Source organism: Macaca nemestrina, chromosome 4 (assembly GCF_043159975.1).
Source record: "Macaca nemestrina isolate mMacNem1 chromosome 4, mMacNem.hap1, whole genome shotgun sequence".
Classification (NCBI taxonomy): Eukaryota; Metazoa; Chordata; class Mammalia; order Primates; family Cercopithecidae; genus Macaca; species Macaca nemestrina.
In genome coordinates, this window is record NC_092128.1 from 114710595 (window position 1) to 114734829 (window position 24235).

The window sequence follows — 24235 nt, forward strand, 5'->3', positions numbered from 1 at the left end:
TACCCCAAGTAAATAAGGCCTGGAGCTTAGGCTCCCCACCTCCCCACCAGCGCACACACAGGCTCGAAACCCTTTCTTGTTTGGAAGCACGGGTGGGCCTAGCAGGTGGCAGCATGGTCCTCAGGCTCAGCAAAGAATGCCTTGGATGGCACTGCAGGTGCACAGACTGACCGCACGCCTGCCCCTGGGGTGTGGCCCGCCCCAGGCAGCTGCAAGGGCACAGTGGGTTGGGGCAAAGGCAGGAAGTAGCTGGAAGAGGTGCTCCTATGGGATCCCAGGTCGATGTTCCTGTGGGCTGCGAACTGCATCTGAACATCAAGGTTGCCTGCATGATGGCCTGCGTGGGACGAATGCTACTGAGCCAGGCTGAAAGCAATTTTGAATAACCTGTTCAGATCATGAGGCCCCCGGGCACCTAGCATATTACGGTGCTTTTAAAATCAAATAAAGCTAATCAAAACAAGAAAACACTCTTTGAGTCCTTGCTTTGTGGAAGGCTCTGAACGCTGTCTCATTTACAGTGGGATCAAGAGTACCAGGGTAACCTGTCCTGAAAGAGAAGGGGAAGAATGGTGAGAATGGAGCCCCAGAACTACGTGGCCTGTTTCTATGACTGCACCTGCTCGGGCACCTCCTTTATTGCAGGGGGCTCAGCCTCCTCGCGTGATAATGGGGTGAAGGCCACCTGCGAGGAGAGGTGCTGAGTGTAGCTGCCCTGACTGCAGCCACCCAGGGCAGTTGGTGTTTCACGGGCATCCTGTGGGCTCCCGGGGCTTCACGGGCAGAGGCGGCAGGAAGCGTCATTGTCTGCAGGATGCCCCATCCGCCTCTGTCTCCTCCTCACATCCAGTCTATGGCTTCTCTGGCTCCACAACAGACTGCTGGTCCAGGCCCTGGCTTTCCCAACTCTGAGCTGTCCCCCCACCCCCATGCCTGCCTCTTCCCTCCAGTCCCCACTTGAAACCAGCCACCTGTTGCTGACTATCCATGGCTCCCACCAACCCCCACGGAGCTCCCCACTGCAGGAGGCTCTGTGACCTGCCCTGCTTTCCACTAGGAGCTGGTTGCACTGCGGCCCTCCCCAGCTTCCCACACCTCTCCCCGGCGAGCTGGGAGGAGGTGTGTCCCTGAGCAGCATGGCTGGAGTTCATGTGAGGGCCCAGAGAGCAGGAATATGCTGGGTCTCACTCGCCTTGCCCCCAGCAGGACCACACAACAGCCCCTCTAGGGCCCTCTCATGCCTCACCTTCACTGGTGAAGAGTGGGGGTTACCATGATTACCGGCTCTTGGGGTGCCAGTTAAGACACTTGGTAATGACACCAGGGAGGGAAGGTTGGACCCTGGGTCCCCACCGCCCATCCCGTGTGGTCACGCAGACCTTGCTCAGGCGCCCTCCCCAGCCACCTCACAAGGGCTGGTGACTTCCATCAGTAATATAGCAGTGATTGTCCCCCTACACAGAATGAGGTGACACATGTACCAGCCACAACACAGTATCCGGCATCCAGAAAGAGCTGGCAGTGTGATTCTGCTGTCAGGATGGCATGGGCGGGGACCCGGGCTCTCGGGGCTGCCTCGTGCATGTGATCCCCACGACAGGCTGCTGAGCTCCTGCAGGGCAGCGCTGGGCCACACAGGATCAAAGCGGCCTCTGCATTAGCCCACTCAACACTTGGATTCTGTTCCCTTAGAGGAAATTTCGGAGGCAGTAGCTTCTCTCCCTGTTCCTCTCTCTGCCTCCCGCAGCCCATGTCCACAGCGTCCAGTTTCCTCCCCGAGCACTGGGGCCTGTGCCACCCGAGCCAGGGCTGCCTGCCTCAACCCTGAGCCTCGCAGGTTGGCTGCAGTTCACAGGCGTGTGCACACACACGCGTGCACTCTCCTCATTCAGACGTTGCAGAATGGGCTGGAAATGCCTCTCGGATTCCCAACAACAGTGACAGCCAAGGGCCATGGGACCCCTTTGATGTACAGCACGGCCACACGCAATCCCAGGAAGTTCTTAAATTTTAGAATTTTAGAAAGAAGCTACGGAGCCTTGAGTAAAAGCAAAAGATCCAAGTCTGGCTGACCTGTTTTGTAAATCGAAATTTCCCATCCAGGTTTTGCGTGTGATGCTCCCCACGCGGGCCAGGCACTGTCTCCGTAGTAACAAGCACAGCTCCCTCCCCCCGCAGGTCCTCCAGAGCAGGTCCTTCTGGAAGAGTCTGGGCCAGCCACAGAAGCACTCTCAGGCCGACAGCTTTATTTCCTGCTGTAAATTAATAAATGGTTGTTCTGAAACCAGCCTCAGGCCACCTATGTCCTTTCTTGCCTGGCTGGCCCCAGGTGGGCTCCACGAGGAGGCCTGGGCTAGGGGTAGGGGACATCCAGAAGGCACAAGTCCACTGACCTCATGCAGACCTTCGTGTTTTTCCTGTATGGGTGAAACTAAATCAAATTGGTATTTATTTGTGTGTTGGCTTAAAAACACAGTTCCTACCTTTGATTAAAATGAGCTCTTGGGAGTGCCAGAGGGGGAGGTCCTTTTATATGCTAATCTTGACCTAAGCAATTTGGTGGAAACAGTAACTTTTATATGGAACAGAGTGCTGAGGTTGTTGTGGGTTTTTTCTTTTGTGTATTTTTCTGCTTATGATAATGCAAAAACATAACTCACGTTCACAGTAGATGGAATGTATGTTTGTATTATTGTTACGTTTATGATGTTTGCTATGGAGTAAACAAGAGGGTCTACAGAAAGCGTTGACGTCGCCTCCATAACCCACAGCATGGTCAGTAGGGCCCCACCGATGTTTGTATGTGTGCAAGTGTGCAGCTCTGCACCATGGGGAGGTGTCTTCTTACACGATCAGGGGGCTCTTGCTGCCACTTTCCACTTTGTCCCCTCACTATGTCCCCCGCACTGTTAATGAAGCCTCAACAGCATGATCTGACAGCTGCATACTTCTTTGCACGGTATTTACCCATCCCCAGCCTCTCTGACCCTGGGGTTTGGGCAAGGGAGGACAGTATTTGGGCTTCTGAGGAGTTTTGGACAAGCATGTGCCCCGCCAGGCAGGAGCTGGAGTCCCCAGGCCCAGAGCAACATCCCACAGGGAGGCGGGTGGGCATTCCTCCCTGCAACTGGCAGGACGTTCCGCAGGCAGGTGCATTCCGAGCCCCCAGGGCTGTGTTGTCCACTCTGCTCAGGGCCCAGGCATCCTGGGTTCTAAAAAGTAGGTCTGAGGTGACCCTACTGGAGACAAGCAGCTGGACACACTCATTTCTGCTTGTGAGACCCAAACTCGCTGTGGCCTGGGCCGGCACCCAAGCACGTGCCTTATCAGCACGGGAGTTCCTATTTTGTATTTGACTTTTGTATTTAACATGACTTCACACACGAGTCCCACATTTTGACCGAGATCACATACTCACTTATAGGAAACAACATTCCCTCAAGTTGACACACCACTGATAGCTGGGTGCTTCCTCTATTAGCAAGCGTTTAGGAGGTCTCTAACTTCTCTTCTCAAAAATGGCCTGCCATGACTGTTTCAGTTATTTCAGTAGCGTTCACTTCCAAAAGCACAATTCACGTCAATTCTTCCAAACTTGGAATCTGGGTAGCTCATACAGCCCCAGAGAGAGTTCCCAAAGCTCTTTCCTGCTTTGGCCCAAGGGCTCCCCACCGCCAGCTTCGGAGCCCAATGAGAGCTAAAGTCCTAACTTATCCATGCTTTATGAGTCTGCTCGGGCTGCTGCAACAAAGTACCACCAACCAAGCAGTTTAAACAACAGATATATGTTTTCTTACAGTTCTGGTGGCCAGAAGGCAGAGATTAGGGCTGGTTCCTTCCTAGGGCTGGGGGGAGAATCTGTTCCTTACCTCTCTCCTTGGATTCCAGGGCTGCCTGCAATTCTTGGTGCTAGTTGGCTTCTAGATGCATCACCCCAATCTCTGCCTTCACAGTTACATGGTATTCTCTCTGCGTGTGTCTCTGTGTCCAAGAACACCCGTTTATAAGAACGCCAGTCACATCTCCAATATGACCTCATCCTAACTTGACTAATTACATCTGCTACTATCCTATTTCCAAATACAGTCACATTTTGAGGACTGGGCTTCCACATACATGAATTCTGGGGGATGCAGTTCAGCCCAGGATGCAAGCTGAGCCCAGGTCTGCCTTGTGGAATCTGCCACTGTGTGCAGCTACAGCAGGCAAATACTTCCCAAATCACACTCCTCAAACATAAGCTTCATAGGACATTAACAGATGCTAGGTGTAAAAGGGGTTCTGTGAGAAAAGGAGTTTGGGAACCAATAGGTTAGACAATGCTTCCTTCCTTCCTTTCTTTAACTGCAGGACTTCTCAGGGCCTTTAATGGGATCATCTGTACTGTGAATCTCCAAGAAGGGAGTATGAGGTTCATCCTTTTCTTAACCTATTTGACCACAGAAATCTTTATTCAAAAAGGCTCTGGAGGGCCAGGAGTGGAAGGAGAAGGAACTTCTATTCTTAGGACTCAACACTGGCCCCTTTCTGAAACCTGTGTGATCCACTGAAGCCACAACAGATACTTCTGATGAAATGAACACATTAACAAAGAAACACATGGCAAGAGCCGGGCAGAAACCTCTCCTGTCCATCAACCTGATGTCCACAGGCTCATCCAAGGAACACCCAAATTTGACGGCTCCACGCCACAGCAGCAGCCACTGCCCTGGGGTCTTTGTGGGTGCATCTCAGAACGAGAAAACCCCAGCAGAACACTTTCTGCTCTCTGCCCCTCTCAGCAGAGTGGTGTGGCTGCCCCTCTCGGCCTCCTGGGGACCAGGCGCCCCTCCCATCAGAGCCCCTCTCTCAGGGGCAGGGCCCTTCCCACCCACCTGTGCAGGAAGCCACTCGCTTCGGTGCTTCAAAGTCTCAAACCTGCCAGGTCCCTGGTCACTGTTCTGCTAAATTTCCTCCCAGATACTGAATGGCTCATCATCCGGTCAAGCCAGGAAAGTATATTCAGAAACACCATTTTCTTCACATTTTTGACAATGCTATGAGCAGAGCACAGGCCATTTCTTAACCAAATACGCTCATGACAAAATCCCCCATATGCCCTGGTGAGGTTCACAGGGGAATGGTGATGCACGGGAGCGCTTCCACATTTTCACATGGGTCAACGTGGTCGTGGTCACTTCCAGACAGCCAGATCGAGTCTGTACAGGTTTTCCTCCCATATGTTGACAATCCCGTATAGCAGTGGTCCCCAGCCTTTCTGGCACCAGGGACTGGTTTTATGGAAGGCAATTTTCCCACAGACTGGGGCGGGGGCTAGGGAAAAATAGTTTGAATAGAATGAAACCGTTCCACCTCACATCATCAGGCGTTAGTTAGATTCTTTTAAGGAGCGCGCTACCTAGATCCCTCGCTTGCGCAGTTCACAATAGGGTTCGTGCTCCTATGAGAATCTAACACCGCCGCCGATCTGACAGGAGGCAGAGCTCAGGCCGTGATGCTGGCTTGCCCACGGCACATCTCCTGCTGTGCAGCCCAGTTCCTGGTCCGTGTATGGTCCCAGTACTGGTCCGTGGCCTGACGGTACCCGGCTGTATAGGATAGCAGAACAGTGTGATTTTTGACTTGTTTCTGTAACACTGTCTTCAATTTCGGCCTCAGGGGCCTCAGGTTTCATACTGCCCAGACCCACTGCCAGGATCTGCTACAGCCAGGACCCTCTGGGTCATCCTGGAGAGCTCAAGGCAAGAAAGCCAATGACAGCAAGGCAGTGGGCAGCAATCTGCAGTCGGGTGAGGTCCGACTGGCTCTCAAGGCTCCACACATCCCCAGAAAGCTAATTCTCCCTCTTCCCACCCAGCATCCCACACACCTGGCTGACCCCTCTCCAAGGAAGGAAACCCCCAGTCTCTGCCTCTCTTCTCGGGTCCTCCTGCTCTCACCAAAGTCCCCAACCCCAAGGGACCACATCAGACGCCCCGTCTGTGTATCACAGGGCCGACGGAAGGGGTGCAACAAGAGGCAGGACAAGGGCACAAGCATCCTGGGATGCATGCTGCTGATGTGATGGGTGGCCTGATACGTGGCGCGCACAGGTAGCAAAAGGGCTATGGAACAGACAGTTGGTCCCCAGGCACTGATTGCTCCCTCTCTGTCCCGGCGACCAGCCCAGAACAGGCATGCAGAAGGCACTGGGCAGTGCTTGCCCAGGGATGGTGGGAACGCTGGGGCTTGGCTGCACGTGCCCTGGGATTGATTGGCAATGTCTGCACTGAGCACCAGAAGGGGACCACGGATGCACATCATGAGATCTCTATGTGTGATTTAGAAAGATCTATGAGTCAACAGGCTACCTCCTGGCCCTGGATCAGTCCCTCCTGATTTGTATAAGTGTCATCTCCTGGCCCTCTGCTCCTCATCTCCCCAAAGGGCACCCAGGCCAGCACCCTCACCACCTTGGTACCCTGCCCATAGCTTGGCCATATATAGGCTGGTGTATGTTTGTATGACAATTCTGTGGGGGTGCTGGCCTCTCTAAGACCAAACAGGACCCTCCCAGGACACTACGGCAGTGCACCCACCCCGCCCAACAAAAGGTCAGCTAGGTCCCAGGGAACAGCAGAGTCAGATACAGATGGAGATTGGCAGATGCTGATGGTGTATCCTTCCCAGCAGGCGCTGCACTTTCTGTCCCACCTGGGATGCGGAAAGTCAAGGGAAGACAATCAAGGCCCACAATTCTGGACTCAGAAAAGCCAAGGGGAGATTAGAAAGATGGGAGGTTTGAATCAGGAAGACCTGGGGTGAATTCTGGACTTATAACTTAGTGCTGGTCTGCAAAATGGGTTTGATGATACCTATTACACAGGTTTGATGTGTTAGAATAACAGGTGTCTACCTCAAATGACACTGAAAAATAACTTCTGGGTAGATTTTTAAAAAATACCTAAATGTAAACAAACAAACAAACAAACAAACCCTAAAAAATGTAAAAAGTAAAGCTTAAAACATTGGTCTAGCATGTGAGAAGCTTGGAAGTCGTCACTCCTGTTCTTACAGACAAAAAGCTAAACAAACTGAAAATCAACAACTCTTCTTAGATCCATCAGAGAACTGAGGTTGCAGGAAAACTGCTGCCTCCAAAATTGGCAGATAGAGAGAATTACAACTTACCATCACTTCTCAGCCTTTCTTTAAAATCAAGTGTGGAGAATCACAACTTACCAGGGCAGAAACCTCCATGGAACCAGTACTGGGGCAGGAAAACCTAAACTGTAATTGCCGAATTGCTAAATGCTCAGCGTGGACAAGTCTGAGAATTCCAGGGTGCACAGCCTTAGCAGGGCGCACCCACACTTTTGTAAGTTCTACCCCCAGGAGCCCTACCAGGTTCTCACAGCAAAGACTGCAGGAAAACTCCCCAGGGCTTCTAGCAGGGGGAGGAGAAAAGTATTCATTTTGAAATGTGCCAGAGCGTTCTGTTCTTCTTAACAAAGCCTGCCCTCAGGAGAAATTATCTTACTACAGCCCAACCTGCTGGGGCTTTATCAGAGCCAAACCTGCCTTGGGGAAGGGAAATACCCAACTCCAGCCCCCTCCAGCCACCCTGTAGTACATAAGCCAGTAGAAGGGAGAGACTGAGAAGCACTTGTGAAGGTCACAGCACAGGGGCAGGCACACGCTGACTAAAATACTGAGGCCTAATTATAGGAGTACAGAATGCTTCCTTTCCCCCAACATCCTGCTGTCACATTACTGAAGGCCTGTTCACCACATCCCTTTTACCCAGTACATCATGTCCAGCTTTCAATAAAAAACTACAAGGCTTATAAAAAGGCAGAAAAAATAGTCTGAAGATACAGAGCATGCACCAGAACCAAAGCTTTTGGGAACTATCAAACCGGAAACTTAAAACAACTGTAATTCCCATGCTAAAGGCTCTAATGGGAGAAGTGGACAACATACAAGAACAGGTGGGTGATATAAGTAAAGAGATGGAAGTTAAAATGCTAGAAATCAAAAATGCTGTAACAGAAATAAATAATTCTTTGATGCAGACTAGACACAGCTAAAGAACCAATCAGTGAGTTTGAAAACGTATCAATAGGAACTTCTAAAACTAAAATGCAAAGACAAAAACAGAATGAAAAAGACAAAACAAAATAATCCAAGAACTATGGAAAAATTACAAAAGATATAAACGCATACAATGGAAATATCAGAAGGAGAAGAAAGGGGAAAAGCAGAATAAATATTTGAAGTAATGTTGACTGAGGCTTTCCAAAATTGAAGCCAGGCACCAAACCACAAATCCGGGATGCTCAGAGAATTCCTAGCAGAAGAAATACCCCAAAGTGTACATCTGGTCATATCACATCAAACTGCAGAAAATCGAAGAGAAAATCTTGAAATAACCCAGAAGCAAAAAATGCCTTACCTTGTCAAGGGGCAAAGAAGCATTACATCAGACTTCTCAAGCTCATAAGAAGAGAGTGGAGTAAAATATCTAAAGTGTTGAAAGAAATGAACCACCAACCTAGAATTCTGTATCCAGAGAAATTATCCATCAAAAATAAAGGAGAAACAAAGATGTTCTCAAACAAAAATTGAGGCAATTGGTCACCAGTATACCTGCCTTGTAAGAAATGTTAAAAGAAATTATTCAGAAAGAAGGAAAATGACATAGCTCAGAAACTTGGATCTACATAAAGAAAGGAAGAGACTGAGAGAAGAAATAAGTGAAGGTAATATGAAATATTTTTTCTAATTATTCATTGATCTAATAGATAACAATTTGTTCAAAATAATGATACCAACAGTGTATTTGGTAATTATCATTTATGGATAAGTGAAAGAAAGCAACATTATCAGGGATAGGAGAGAGGAATTAGAAATACTCTGCTATAACCTATAAGGTATTTGCATTACTTCATTACCTGTGAAATGGTATAGTGTTATTTGAGAGTGGACTTGGGTTAGTTGTAGAGGTATATAGGTATATTGCAAACTCTAGGACAACCACAGAAGAGAAAGAGGAAGAGAGGGAAAAGAAGAAGAAGGAGAGTAGGAGGAGGAGGAGGAGAAGGAGAAGGAGGAAAAGAAGGAGAAGGAGGAGGAGGAGGAGCAGGAAGAGGAGGAAGAGGAGGAATGCTAAGAGAAGCAAGAGAGGAGAGAAAATGGAATCATACAAAATGCTCAATTAAACCACAGAAAGCAGAAAAAGAGTAGAAGACAAAAAAAGAAACAAAGAAAAGAAGGAAAAATAATAAACAGAAACAAATGTGGTAGCTATCAATCCAACTATATCAATAATCACTTTAAATGTCAATGGGTCTATATACGCAAATTAAAAGACAGAGATTGTCTTATTGGATCAAAAAACAAGACCAAACTATATGTCATCTACAAGAAACCTATTTAAATATGAAGACACAAATAAGTGAAGAGTAAAGGCATGGATACTACTCAAAGTTATATCTACAGATTCAAGTGAAATTCCTATCAAAATTCCTATGACTTTTTTGCAGGGGGAAAAAAAAAAATCTTAAAATTGATATGGAGTCTCCAGGGACAAAAAATGGTCAAAATAATCTTGAAAAAGAAAAACAAAGTTGGGGGACTCACATTTCCTGATTTCAAAACTTAATATAAAACTGGCCAGATGCAGTGCCTCATGCCTGTAATCCCAGCACTTTGGGAGGCCGAGGAGGGTGGGTCACTTGAGGTCAGGAGTTCAAGACCAGCCTGGCCAACATGGCCAAACCCTGTTCTCTAATAAAAATACAAAAATTAGCCGGGCATGGTGGTGCACACCTTTAATCCCAGCTACTCGGGAGGCTGAGGCAGGAGAATCACCTGAACCCGGAAGGTGGAGATTGAAGTGAGCTGAGATCATGCCACTGCACTCCAGCCTGGGTGACAGAGTAAGACTCCATCTCAAAAACAAAACAAAATGAAAAACCCAACCTGAATACAAAACTATAATAATCAAAATGGTCTGAAACTGGCATAAGGACAGACACAGAGACCAATGGAATAAAATAGAGTGCCCAGAAATAAATTCTCCAATATACTGATTTTCAACAAACCAATATATTGGTTATTCAATGGAGAAAGGACAGTCTTTTCAACAAGTGGTGATGAGGAAATTGGGATACTCACATGCAAAACAATGAAGTTGGATCCTTATCTTATACAATATACAAACAGTAACTGCAAATGAATCAAAGACCTAAATTTAAGGCTAAAATTATAAAACACTTAGAAGAAAACATAGGTGGAAATCTTCATAACATTGGATTTGGCAATGATTTCTCAGATATGACATCAGAAGTGCAGGCAACAAAAGAAAAATTAATTGGACTTCACCAAAATACAAAATTTTTGTGCATCAAAGGACACTATCAAGAGAGTGAAAAGACAACCCACAGAATTGGATAAAATATTTGCGACTCATCTATCTGATGTCGGATAAATATAGGAGAACTCCTAAACGTCAATAACAAAGAAACAAACAAGCCAATTCAAAAAATGAGCAAAGAACTTGAATAGACATTTCTCCAAAGTAGATATGCAAATGGCAAATAAGAGATGTTGAAAATATGTTCAACATCACTAGCCATGAGAGAAATCAAATCAAAACCGTAATGAGATACCACTTCACATCCATTAAGATGACTATTATAAATTTTTTTTTAATTAAAAAAAGCCTGAAAATAACAAGTGTTGGTGAGGGTGTAGAGGACTTGGAACCCTTGTGCATTGCTGGTGGGAATGTAAAATGTTGCAGCCACTGTGAAAAACAGTTTGGCAGCTCTTCAGAAAGTTAAACATAGAATTACCATATGATCCAGCAATTCCACTCCAAGGTGGATCCAAAAAAAATGTAAAGCAGGGACTCAAACAGATACTTGTATACAATATTCATAGCAGCATTATTCACAATAGTCAAAAGTAGAAGCAACTCAAATGTCCATTGACAGAAGAATGGATAAATAAAGTGTGGTCTATATATACAATGAATATTATTCAGCCTTGAAAAGGAAGGAAATCATGTCTACAACATAGACGTATCTTGAGGACATTACGCTAAGTGAAATAAACCAGTCACAAAAGACACAAATACCACATGATTCCCTTTATATGGGATACCTAGAATAGGCAAATTCATAGAGAGAAAGTAGAACAGTGGTTGCTGGAGTGAGGAGAGAAGGGGAAGTCAGTTTTTAGTGGGTACAGAATTTCAGTTGGGGAAGATGAAAAAATCCCGGACAATGATTGTGGTGATGGCAGCACAACAATGTGAATATACTTAATGTCACTGAATTGTATCCTTAGAAATGGTTAAGATAGTAAAATTTTTATGTATATATGACACAATTTAAAAATTAAAAACAAATAAAAAGAATAATTTTGATTAGCCAAATCAAAATACATATAACTGAACTGTCTACATGAATTAGAGAAAATAATCGTTTTAGGATCAATAATTTGCGATTGACCATTCTTTGTCCATTTCTGGACTCTACCATTTATTGTGTGATCCTGAGAAAACTCCTCATCTGTAAATGGAGATGATAATATTATCTCTTAGAGCTTTTGGAAAAGTCAAAAACAATGTATAGTCTGGTGCCTAGTAAAATGCTCAATAAATGTTAACCATGATTATTTCTTTCATGGATAAAGAATGGATTCTTTAATGGTAAATTATACATAATGTATAATTTTGTTTTACCATAATTTAAAAAAGCAAATGGATGGAGAAAGGTGTAGCATGCTAACAATAATTAAAATAAAGCTGGAGTAACTTTATGTATATGTGTGTGTGTGTGTGTGTATGTGTAGTTGTTCAGACAGGGTCTCACACCGTCACAATCATGGCTCACTGTAGCCTCTACCTTCCAGGCTCAAGAAATCCTCCTCCCTCAGTCTCCCAAGTTGATGGGACTACAGGCATGTGCCACCATGGCTGGCTAATTTTTTTTATTTTTTGTAGAGATGGGGTCTTGCTATGCTCCCTAGACTGGTCTCAAACTCCTAGATTCAAGCATTCCTCTCACTTAGGTGCTGGGATTACAGGTGTAAGCCACCACGCCCAGCTATATATAGTAGAGACAGGGTGTTGCTATGGTGCCCAAGCTGGTCTTGAACTCCTAGGCTCAAGTGATTCTCCCACCTGGACCTCCTAAAGTGCTGTGATTACACGTGGGAGCCACTGCACCCACCCAGGAGTAACTATATTGATATCAGAAAAAAAAAAAAAAAACAGATTTTACAACAAGGGAAATTATTGGGAATAAAGAAGAGCACTACATAATAATAAAGGGTTCAATTTTCTAAGATGATATGCAGTCCTAAACATGTGCGTACCTAACACAGAGCATCAAAATATGTGAGGCAAAAACTGATGGAACTGTAAGGATAAAAAGAGGATTCCACTATCATTGTTGGTGACTTCAACACAACTCTATCAGAAATGGACAGATCCAGCAGGCAAAAAATCAGTAAGGACATGATTGAACTCAACAGCTTCATCAATCAACTAGCTCTAATGGACATCTATAGACTACTTCATCCAACAACAGCAGAATACATTTTCTTCTCAAGCTCACATGGAACAGTCACCAAGATAGACCGCATTTGGGGCCATAAACACATCCTGATACATTTAAAATAATAGTAATCATACAAAGTATGCTCTCAGACTGCAATGGAATTACACTAGAAATCAGTAGCAGAAAGATAGCTGGAAAAGCCCAAAATACATGGAAACACCACACTTCTAAATGACACACAGACAAAAGAAAAAATGTCAAGGGAAATTTTAAAATATTTTGAACTAAATGAAAATACAACTTATCAAAATTTATAGAATGCAGCAAAGGTAGTCTTTATTATTTATTTATTTTTTAGGGACAAGGTCTCACTCTGTCATGTAGGCTGGAGTGCAGTGACACAATCATAGCCCACTGCAGTCTTGAACTCCTAGGCTCAAATAATCCTCCCGCCTCAGCCTCCTGAGTAGATAGGACTACAGGCACACACCACCATGCCCTGCGATTTGTTTGTTTGCTTGTTTGTTTGTTTGTTTAGAAACAGGATTTTGCAGGGCCGGGCGCGGTGGCTCAAGCCTGTAATCCCAGCACTTTGGGAGGCCGAGACGGGCGGATCACGAGGTCAGGAGTTCGAGACCATCCTGGCTAACACGGTGAAACCCCGTCTCTACTAAAAAATACAAAAAAAAAACTAGCCGGGCGAGGTGGCGGGCGCCTGTAGTCCCGGCTACTCGGGAGGCTGAGGCAGGAGAATGGCGTAAAAACCCGGGAGGCAGAGCTTGCAGTGAGCTGAGATCCGGCCACTGCACTCCAGCCTGGGCGACACAGCGAGACTCCGTCTCAAAAAAAAAAAAAAAAAAAGAAACAGGATTTTGCTATGTTTCCCAGGCCAGTCTTGAACCAGGTGATACTCCCACCTTGTCCTCCCAAAGTACTGGGATTACGGGTGTAAGCCATTGCACCTGGTCAAAAGTAATCTTTAGAGGAAAATTTATAGCATCAAGTGCATACATTTTGAAAAGAAGAGGCCAGGCACAGTGGCTCACGCCTGTAATCCCAGCACTTTGGGAGGCCGAGTTGGGTGGATCACCTGAGGTCAGGAGTTCGAGACCAGCCTGGCCAACATGGTGAAACCCTGTCTCTACTAAAAATACAAAATCTAGCTGGGCGTGGTGGCGCATGCCTGTAATCCCAGCTACTTAGGAGACTGAGGCACGAGAATCACTTGAACCAGGAAGTTGGAAGTTGCAATGAACCGAGATTGCGTCACTGCATTCCAGCCTGGTAACAGAGTGAGACTCGGTCTCAAAAAAAAAAAAAAAAAAAAGAAAAGAAGAAAAGAAAAATCTAAAATCAGTAATTTAAGCTTCCACCTTAAGAAACTAGAAAAAGAAAAGCAAATTAAATCCAAAGTAAGCAGAAAAAAAGAATAAAAACTAGAGCACAAATCAATGAATTGTGCAAACAAGAAATTGATACAGAAAATCAACAAAGTCAAAAGCTAGTTATTTGAGAAGATCAATAAAATTGGAAACCTGCTAATCAGGTTAACTAAGAAAAAAAGAGAAAAGAGGCATATTACTAATACCAGAAATAAAAGTGGGGCCACCACCACAGATCCCATGGATATTAAAAGACTAATAAAGAAATACTATGAAAAACTCTATGGCCATAAATTTGATAGCCTAGATAATATGAACCAACTCCTTGAAAGATACAATCCTCTAAAACTCACACAATGAGATATAGATAATATAATGTAAATAGAACTGAATCTCTAAAAGAAATTGAATGAGTGATTAATAATTTTCTAAAACAGAAAGCACCAGGCCCAGATTGGTTCATTGGTGAATTCTACCAAACATGTAAAGAAGAAATCATATCAATTTTCTAAAATCTCTTTTAGAAAATAGAAGCAGCAAGAATACTTGCTAATTCATTCCATGAGTATTAGCATTACCCTAATACTAAAACCAGACAAAGACATTATTTAAAGAAAAGAAATATACAGACCAAAATTTCACATGAACACAGATGCAAAAATTCTCAACAAAATATTACCAAATTGAGTCCAACAATGTATAAAAAGAATTATGTATCATGATCATGTGGGATTTATCCCAGGTATGCAAGTCTCGTTCAATATTCAAAAATTAATTACTATAATCCAATGCGTCAACAGGGTAAAGAGGAAAAATCACACGACTCTATCAATACATGCAAAAAAAGCATCTGACAAAAATCCAACACAGTTTCACGATTAAAAACTCTCAGCAAACTAGGAATACAGTGGAGCTTCCTAAACTTGATTTTTAAAAAATCTACAAAAGACCTACAGTTTACACCATACTTCATGGTGAGAAACTGGATACTTTCCACTAAGATTAGGAACAAACCAAGTATGTTCCCTTTCACCACTGCTATTCAACATCTTACTGGAAGTCCTAGCTAACATAATAAGGCAAGAAAGGGAAATAAAAGATACACTTATTGGAAAGGAAGAAATAAAACTGCCTTTGTTCATAAATGATATGTCTATACAGAAAACCCCAAAGAATCAACAAAAAATTCCTGAAACTAATAAATGATTATAGCAAGGTTGCAGGATGCCAGGTTAATATATAAAAGCCATCTGCTTTCTCATATATCAGCAATGAAAGATTGGAACTGGAATTTTAAAACACAATACCATTTACATTTCATCCTCCAAAGTGAAATACTTAGGTATAAATCTAACAAAATATGTACAAGATCTATATGAGGACATTTACAAAACTCTGATGAAAAGTATCAAAGAAGAACTAAATAAATGCAGAAACAGCCCATGTTCATCAATGGGAAGATGAAATATTGTCAAATGTCAGTTTTTTCCCAAATTAATTTACCCATTCAATGCACTCACAATCAAATACCAGCAAGTTATTTTGCATATGTCAACAAACTGATTCTAAAGTTTATATGGGGAGGCAAAAGATACATAATACAATAACCAACATGATATTGAAGGAGAAGAGCAAAGTCTGAGGTTTGTGAATACCAGATAGAGACAGGATAGCCTTACCAACAATGGTGCCAGAACAACTGGATATTCAGATGAAAAGAAATGAATCTAGACACAGATCTTACACCTTTCATAATAATTAACTTAAAATGGGTCATAGACCTAAATGTAAAATGCAAAACTTTAACACTTCTAAAAAATCACATAGAAAATCTGGATGACTTTGGGTTTGGTGATGATTTCTTAGACACAATGCCAAAAGCACAATTCATGAAAGAAAAAATGATAAATTTGACTTAAAAGTAAAAAGTTCTGTTCTGTGGAAGACACTTACGAGAATTAAAAGGGAAACAACCACAGACTTGGAGAAAATATCTACAAAACACCTATCTGATAAGACTGGTTTTCAAAATATACAAGGAACCCTTAAAATTCAACAATACAGAAACAACCAGTTTAAAAATGGGCAAAAGATCTGAACAGATACCTCACCAAAGAAGATATATAGATGGAAAACAAGCATATGAAAATATGCTCGATATTATAAGTCATTAGGGAATTGCAAATAAAACAACAAAGAGCTATCACTATACACCTATTAGAATGGCCAAAATCTAGAACTCTGACACCACCAGATGATGGTAAGAATGTGGAGCAACAGGAATTCTCATTCATTGTTGGTAGGAATGCAAAATGATACACCCACTTTGGAAGGGAGTTTGGTAGTTTCTTACAAAACTAAACATATTCTTTACCTTAGACTCCAGCAATCACAATTCTTCGTACTTATGTCCACACAAAAACCTGCAAACGGATGTTTATTGCATCTTTATTCATGATTGTGAAAACTTGGAAGGAACCAAGATGTCCTTCAGTAAGCAAAGGAACAAACTGTGGTACATCCAGACAATGGAATATTATTCAGCTAAAAAGAAATGAACTATCAAGCTACACAAAGACAGCTTCCTCCTCCCCCTTAAGGAGGAAACTTAAGTGGCCATTGCTGAATAAAAGCAGCCAGTCTGAGAAGGCGACATACTGTATGAGTCCAACTGTATGCCATGCTGGAAAAGGCAGAACAATGAAGACAGTCAAAAGACCAGTGGTTGGCAGGGGGTGGGTGGAGGGAGAGACAAATAGGTGGAGTACAGAGAAATTCTGGGGGCAGGTGAAACTACTCTGTGTGATACTGTAATGACAGATACATGTCATTCTACATTTGTTCAAGCCCATATAACGTACAATAGCAAGAGCAAACCCTAATGTAAGCTATGGGCTTTAGTTAATAATATATTAATATTGGTCCATCATTGTAATAAGTGTGCCAAACTAATGCCAGATGTTAACAACAGGGGTGGGGAATGGTGAAGGGGAACATGGGAACTCTATACTTTCAATCCAGTTTTTCCATACAGATAAAACTGCTCTAAAAATGAAGCCCATTAATTTCTTTTTCATTGTAAAGAGAAAAAAATATATCTTTAAAACACCAGGATAGAGAAGGACTTTTTTAAACCACAGGCAGAAAAGCATATATCACAAGGAAAATGCCTATATATTTGCCATAGAGTGAAATTTCAAAACTTCACTGTGACCAGAGACCCTGAACAACATTAGGAAAAGGTGTTTCAGGGACTCTAAAGTCTTCCCCTGGAGCTGTCACCACCCCGGGAGACATCCTGACTGTAACACCCACTTACGTATGGCCCTCTCAGTGTACAAGGGTTCCCTCCAGGGCTCTCAGGCCACAGTGAAAGACGGGGCTATGCTCCCCATGTCACAGGCAGGGACAGGCACCAAATGCTTTGCCGAGACCACGACAGCATGGATGTGGAGGTGGGATCAAACCAGACCCCTCTCCCCTAGCCAGGCACAGCGGCTCACGCCTATAATCCCAGCACTTTGGGAGGCCAAGGTGGGAGGATCGCTTGAGCCCAGGAGTTGAAGGTTACAGTGAGTTATGATGCATCCCTGCACTCCAGACTGGGTGGCAGAGCAAGATCCAGTCTCAAAAACAAAACAAAATGAAACAAAAAATCCCCAACCCCCTCACCAACCTCTTGCCACCCTGCACAGGTCCCCTGAGGTGCCCTGCACTGGCTCAAAAAGAGTCTCCTGGGCAGATGGACGGGGCACTCCTGTAAGGTGGAGGAGGTGGGAGCAAGAGGAGAATGAATCATGGGACTTGAGCCAAGCAGAGCCCTGGGAATGGGAAGAAGCGGGGCTGGGATTTGGCAGCAGGACCAAGACAGGGGCGAGAGGCCTTGGGTGCAGTGTTGGCTCACTCCATCACTCGGTCATGCTGGCTGCGCCAAGGCAGAGGCAGTGGGCGTCGGAGGCAGCTCTTCCAGCTGGAGAACAGACTTTCACATTTTCTGGATTCTTGCGAGCCAGCTGATGTCATGTTGTTAGCTTGACACTGGCCACGATGGGCATCTTCACACCACAGAAATGGGCAAACACCACCCACCAGGGACCCCACCCCCCGTTAAACATTGACCAGGGCACCACTTGAGAGGGGAGATGATGTGGCCGCCCTCTACATACCCCAAATACCCAGAGGGAGAGGGGCCGAGGGGCAGGGTGGGAGGAGAACCTGACAGGCCAGAGACCACCTAGGGGCTGAAATTATACGCTCTCCATGGGAGCGAGAGAGGAGAGGGGGTGAGCACCCTTCCCGAGGAGTGGGCCCACAAGGGAGCCAGTCTGACTGGGGGTTCTGAAAGCCACGGTGGGCTGGGCTGGGATCCCCGCAAATCCAGCCTGTCCTGTGTAGCCTCAGTGGGAAGTTCCCCCTTCCGGGGAGGGTCTGGGACTTCTGCTCATTCTGTATAAGCATCCATCTCTCTCTTTTGCTTCTCTGTTCTCTGAGGTGAACCATATTCTCCAGAAATCTTCAGCAACAGATGCCTTCCTTTAGCAACCCCACAGGAGCTGTGCCCCAGAGCAATGGCCAGGACCCCAGTGCGGGGGGGTCTTCATTAAGCAAAGAGCAAAATAAATACAGAGATGAAGACAGGAGGGTGGACCACCCAGGAACACCTGTAGCCCACTGTGCCCATGCTCTTCCAGCAGACTAGGGGAGGCCCGCAGGTCAGGCCTGGTCTCTAGGGTGGAGAGGTCCAGCCTGTCTCTTAGCCCTGGAGCTGGCCTTGAAGCATGTGGTGGATTCTGCAGATAACGCACAAGGGTTGCTGGAGAACTATCACTCAATCTGGCCATGCTGGGTCCAGTAAGCAGGAAGAGGGTGTGGGCAGGAGGAAGAGGTGTGAGCAGAGGGAGGAGGGTGCGGGCAGGAGGAGGAGGGTGTGAGCAGGGGGAGGAGGGTACGGGCAGGGGAGGAGGGCGTGAGTAGGGGGAGGAGGGTATGGATGGGGGAGGAGGGTATGGGCAGAAGGAGGAGAGTGTGAGGAGGAGGAGAGGGTGTGAGCAGGGGGAGGAGTGTGTGGGCAGCGGGAGGAGGGTGTGAGTAGGATGAGGAGGGTGTGAGTAGGGGAGGAAGGTGTGAGCAGGGGAGGAGGGTGTGAGCAGGGGGAGGAGGGTGTGAGTAGGAGGAGGGTTTGAGAATGGGGAGGAAGGTGTGAGGAGGGTCTGAGCAGGGAGAGGAGGGTGTGAGCAGGAGGAGGTGAGCAGGGGGAGGAGGGTGTGAGCAGAGAGAGGAGGGTGTGAACAGGAGGGTGTGAGCAAGGGGAGGAAGGTGTGAACAGGGGGATGAAGGTGCGAGAAGGAGGAGAAAGGTGTGAGTGGGGGAGGAGGGTGTGAGCAGAGAGAGGAGGGGGTGTGCAGGGGGAGGAGGTAGTGAGGAGGGGAGGAAGGTGCGAGCAGGGGGAGGAGGGTGTGAGCAGGGAGAGGAGAGGGTGAGCAGGGGGAGGAGGGTGTGAGCAGGAGGAGGAGGGTGTGAACAGGGGAGGGTGTGTGAAGAGGAGGGTTTGAGGAGGCTCAGCATGGGGCCTCCTGTGTCATCGGCACCATCTGGCCCCTGGCACTGGGAATGGTCTGCCTGGGCTCACTGCATCTTTGGAATTCCTCCTCCGCCCACATGGAGAGGCCATCATGCACATCAAGGGCCAACCCACTCCTTGGGATGAGGCCACAGTTCCTGTGTCCTAGGGCCTTGGTCCTGTCCTCATGAGAGGAGTGGAGCCACAGTCTGGAGGAGGTGGCCCATTAGCCTAGGGCCGCCTGGAAGGAGCCTGTGGGAACTTTAAGGGGAACTCTGAGAGCTGACCCTTGTTGAATTTGTTTTCCTGTTTTTACCCACTGAAGCTTTCATTTCTTTTTCTGTGAGCTGTTGATGCTTATATCTGTCATTCATACTTCAATTGGAGTTTTGGCCATTTTCTTTTTTAAAACTGGGGGGCCTCATTCTGTCACCCAGGCTGGAGTACAGTGGTGTGAATGCAGCTCACTGCAGCCTCAGTCTCCTAGCCTAAGTGATCCTCCCACCTGGGCCTCCCAAAGCACTGGGATTCCAGGCCTTATTGACCTATAGGAGCTCTTTCCATATCAGGAAAACCACCCATTCACCTCACGTAGCCCAAATGCTGGAAGGGCCTGCTGTGGCCTCACCCACACAGGATGTGCCCAGGAGGCATGGGGCAGGCATGTTCTTGTTCTGTCCCCTAACACGAACGTGAACACCTTAAGCACAGGGCATGTCTCTTCTCTTTGCCTCTAGAATCCAGATGTGCGGAGGGCTAATTGCCAGGGCTGCCATCCCAACTCTCACCTGAGAAATTCCAGGGACAAGCTGAGCTGCAGGATGAAAGAAGTGCCCACGGTAGGTGGAGCCAGGATGCCAGATAGGAAGGCCCAGGTGGCTGGGGGAGGAGAGACAAGGCCTGCCCCATGCCTGTGTGTGGTGGCGCCCAGCATAGTGCCCTGCTCCTGGGTCCCCAATCCCAGCCCCCAGCTCGCATCGCATGTCCCCCTCCTCTCCTCACAGCTTGCCTTCCCTGCTCAGGGGCTGCTGGCCCTCCTCCTGTGCATCCCCCCACTTCCTTGGACATCCCCTTCAGAACCACACTGCTTGCTGCCCTCTCTGAGCTGGATTCACAGGGACACCCAGAGGACTGGGCAAGGTTCCCCCAACGTGTCTACTTTGGGAGGATGAAGGCAGAAGTGACACTACAGAGAGGGGGAGGTGTGGGGCCTCCAGCTCCCACTCTGTCTGGAGGGCAAGGCCCCGTCCTGCTCAGGGAATGCAGGTGACCACTAGCCCCAAGAACAGCCATGAGGCACAGAGAAGGCGCTTTGCCCAGCAGCAGGTCTCACACATCAGGCGGTGTGTGAGCCCCTCGTCTCTCCTCATGAGACCAGAGGCTGAGCAGACCATCCCTCTCCGGGGCTTCTGTCCATGGCCAGCCTGCCCTTTACTGCCTGCCAGCCGGAAGGCCCAGAAGGGTCCAGCAAAGGCACTGAGGGAACAGAGTTGCGGTGACCAGCCTGGCTTGGCTTAGCCCTGTCTGGGGAGTTGTGTCCTCAGGTCTGGGTGGGTTGACACCTACCCCAGAGCCCTGCCCAGCACAGACCGCCTGGCCCAGTAGGCTCCCACCACCAACGCAGATTCCACAAACCACAGCAGCTGTGCTGTGCACTGTCCGGGAGGAATGGGTAGGCACCAGGTCACGCCCCAGAGAGGAGAGAGGGGTCTCACCACAGCCAGGCTGGTGCTCCTCCCTGCAGGCGGCTGGGACAAGGGGCAGTTCACAGCCGCCCAGCTGAAGCCGGGCTCTGGGGCCAGGGTCAGCCCACCCACCTGGGGTCCAGGCCATCTGCGCTCCTGGCCTGACGGGAGAAGGGACACAGACAGCCGCTTTAAGGCCATTGAGCTCTCAGGACTGCCCGAGCACCCGAGCTCCGAGCCAGCAGGAGGAGGGCTGGGCTGCGCCTCCAGCCCCTAGGCCCACCATTGCTGCGCCCCCATCTCCCTCCTGCACGTCCAGGGGCTGCCCTGGACCACATCGGGGTCTCCAGCTCCGTCGCGCCCCTAAGCACAGGGCATGGGGAGGGCCCTCGGGAAGGACGGGCAAAAGAGGTCCCCATCTGAGGAGTCCTCTGACCCCAGAGCGCGGGCGTGGGCTGGGGTGCGGTGGGGTCGGGACTCTGCGCCCGCGGTGTCCCAGCTATATAATGGACACAGCCACCTTGCCCAGGCAGGCGCGCCCGCGGGGGAGCAGTCAGTCCCTCACCCCAGTAGTGGGACCTGGGTGGATACAAAAGCCAGCGACACCAGCCCATTCGGAAGAAACTGGGGACGAGAGAGATTCCGACGCCAGCACCCTAGGGGCCTCACTCGGCGTCCGCGCAGCCTCTGACCCTTCAAAGGCGGCGCTTCAGAGCAGGTCACGCCCCTCCTGGAGCGGCGGCCCGCTGGAAGTCACCGCGCCAGAGCAAGAGTAGAAGCCCAGGCTCCGGAACGACTCCCGCCAGAGCCAGGCCGAGGCCGCGCGGCGCGCGAAGGACGCGCGGGAAGAGCCCTTCCGCCGGCTGAGCGGTGGGCGCCACTGTCAGGGACCCCGGGCTCGCCACGCCACGCACGGAACCGCACGGGGTCCACGCATGATAGCCGACACCGGACGGGGGCGGGGGCGCTTTGGGACTTACTATAGCCTTGTGTCCGCTTGCTTCTTTTTTCCTGCAAGCTGCGCATCAATTAAAGTACTCAGGGTTTTGTTTGGTTTCAGATCAATCAGATTTCATCCTTCGAAAGTTTTATTCTCAAGGAATGCAAGAGGATTTTGGAAGCTTAGAAATGTCCACGTAATCAGACTGTGCGGCACCTGCACATGGGAGAGGTGAGCTGTGGGGCAAGTCTCAGAAGAAAGAAATGGGGCTTTCACAGAACCAGTTTCTGGGGCCAGAAGGGACCCGAGAGAGTCAAATGACCCAACCCTTCTGGTTCATAAGTGGGGACGCTGAAACCCAGAGAGTTATATGGCAGCCCAAGGCCACACAACCCAGTGGCTATGTCATGTGCAGTGGGAGGGGGCCATGTATTATGTCCTTTAAAAATGTCCTTTGTACACCCGCATTCATAGCAGCATTATTTCACAACAGCCAAGAGGCAGGAGCAACCTGTGTCTGTCGACAGATGAGCAAAATGCACACAATGGAATATTATTCAGCCTTAAAAAGTAAGGAAATGCTGACACAGGCTACAACATGGGTAAAACTTGAGGACATTATGCTTATTGAAACAAGGACAAACACTGTCTGATTCCACTTATATGAGGTCCCTAAAGTTGTCAAATTCATAGAGGCAGACAGCAGAATGGTGGGTGCCAGGGTGAGGGAGGGGAATGGGGAGTCGGTGTTTAATGGGGACATTTTCACTTGGGGAAGAGGAAAACGTTCTGGAGATGGATGGTGGTAATAGTTGCACAACAATGTAAACACACTTACTGCCACTGAACTGTTCACTTAAAAATGGTGAAGACAGTAAATTTTTCTGTTATGTATATTTTACCTTAATAAAATAATGTCCTGGTATGGTATGTAGTCATTATCTCTGAGGAATCATTAAGAAATAATGACAGAAACTGGTACTTACAATGCTGTCTTTAAAATCTGGTTTTTATTTTTATTATTTTTTTACTTTTTTGAGACAGTCTCATTCTGTTGCCCAGGCTGGAGTGCAATGACGTGACCTCGGCTCACTGCAACCTCCACAACCCCCTGGTTCAAGCGATTTTCCTGCCTCAGCCTCCTGAGTAGCAGGGATTACAGGCACGTGCCACCACGCTCGGCTCATTTTTGTATTTTTAGTAGACATGGGGTTTCACCATGTTGGCCAGGCTAGTCTCGAACTCCTGACCTCAAATGATCTGCCCACCTCAGCCTCCTGAAGTGCTGGGATTATAGGAGTGAGACACCGCACTCAGCCAAAATCTGGTTTTAAGAAGAACTCCTTTATTACCATGTGGCAAATCAAACTCTTAACCTCTAGTAACAAAAAAGAAAAACTCAGAGAAAAGAATCCCTAAGAATTCCAGACAGTAAACCATAAACTAAAAGCAATGCGTGGCTGTGAGGGGTGGCAGGCAGGACTGTTGTGCCCCAGCATGTGCCCCTGAGGCTGGCCCCGGGCGCTTGCAACCCTCATTTATATCTCTCCCAGCCCCAGCCCCAGGTACCCAGAGGGGCTGTTCTGCCCCTACGAGCACCACACCCTGGCTCTGCAGTTCTGAGCTGTGTCATCCTTCACACAGGCCCCCCACCACCCCAGCTCCAGGCCTCAGGGACAACAGTGGGAAACCAGAGGCCTTCGGGCCTGTGTCTCTGCTCCCACCTGCAGATGGGACAAGGGGAAGGGGTGTGTGACTGGCTCTGCCCTACCCCTACTCTGGACAGGGAAGGGCAGCTGCATGGCTGGCTCCCTGCACCATGGACTGACCCTCACAACACTCCAAGAGGTGACCCTTCTCCTGCCCAGGGTCATACAATGAGGCCCAAATGAGGCACAGGCCCATCCTCACCAGGGAGTCACACCTGCTGGAGACTTTCCCTTGCCACATCACTGTCCCCATAGCCCAGAGGGGGAAACTGAGCCCCAGTGTATGCTTCCTGCTGGTGATGCCCCCATGGGTGACCAAGGCTGGGAAGAGCCCCACATTTACCCCAGGGCAGTGAGGCCACAGAAACAGCTCAGGAGTCACAGGGAGGCTGTGCTCTGGTCCATCCA

The 24235-nt window shown here is 47.7% G+C and overlaps 2 protein-coding genes across 24 annotated transcripts in view; one reads left to right on the plus strand and one right to left on the minus strand.

Annotated features, from left to right (window-relative positions):
* LOC105494213 (calcium/calmodulin dependent protein kinase II beta) overlaps positions 1-24235 on the minus strand; it is a 109383-nt gene that overhangs the window by 71943 nt on the left and 13205 nt on the right. Inside the window, exon 1 of one of the 23 annotated variants that reach the window (XM_011762463.3) lies at positions 2074-2219. The exons of the other annotated variants lie outside the window; for them this stretch is intronic. Coding sequence (XP_011760765.1) covers positions 2074-2099 — 26 coding nt within the window. The 5' untranslated portion in view covers positions 2100-2219. Of the gene's footprint in view, positions 1-2073; positions 2220-24235 lie in introns of those variants that run through there. 23 annotated transcript variants of the gene reach the window in all.
* LOC105494244 (oxoglutarate dehydrogenase) overlaps positions 1-24235 on the plus strand; it is a 467517-nt gene that overhangs the window by 60251 nt on the left and 383031 nt on the right. The window lies entirely within an intron of this gene.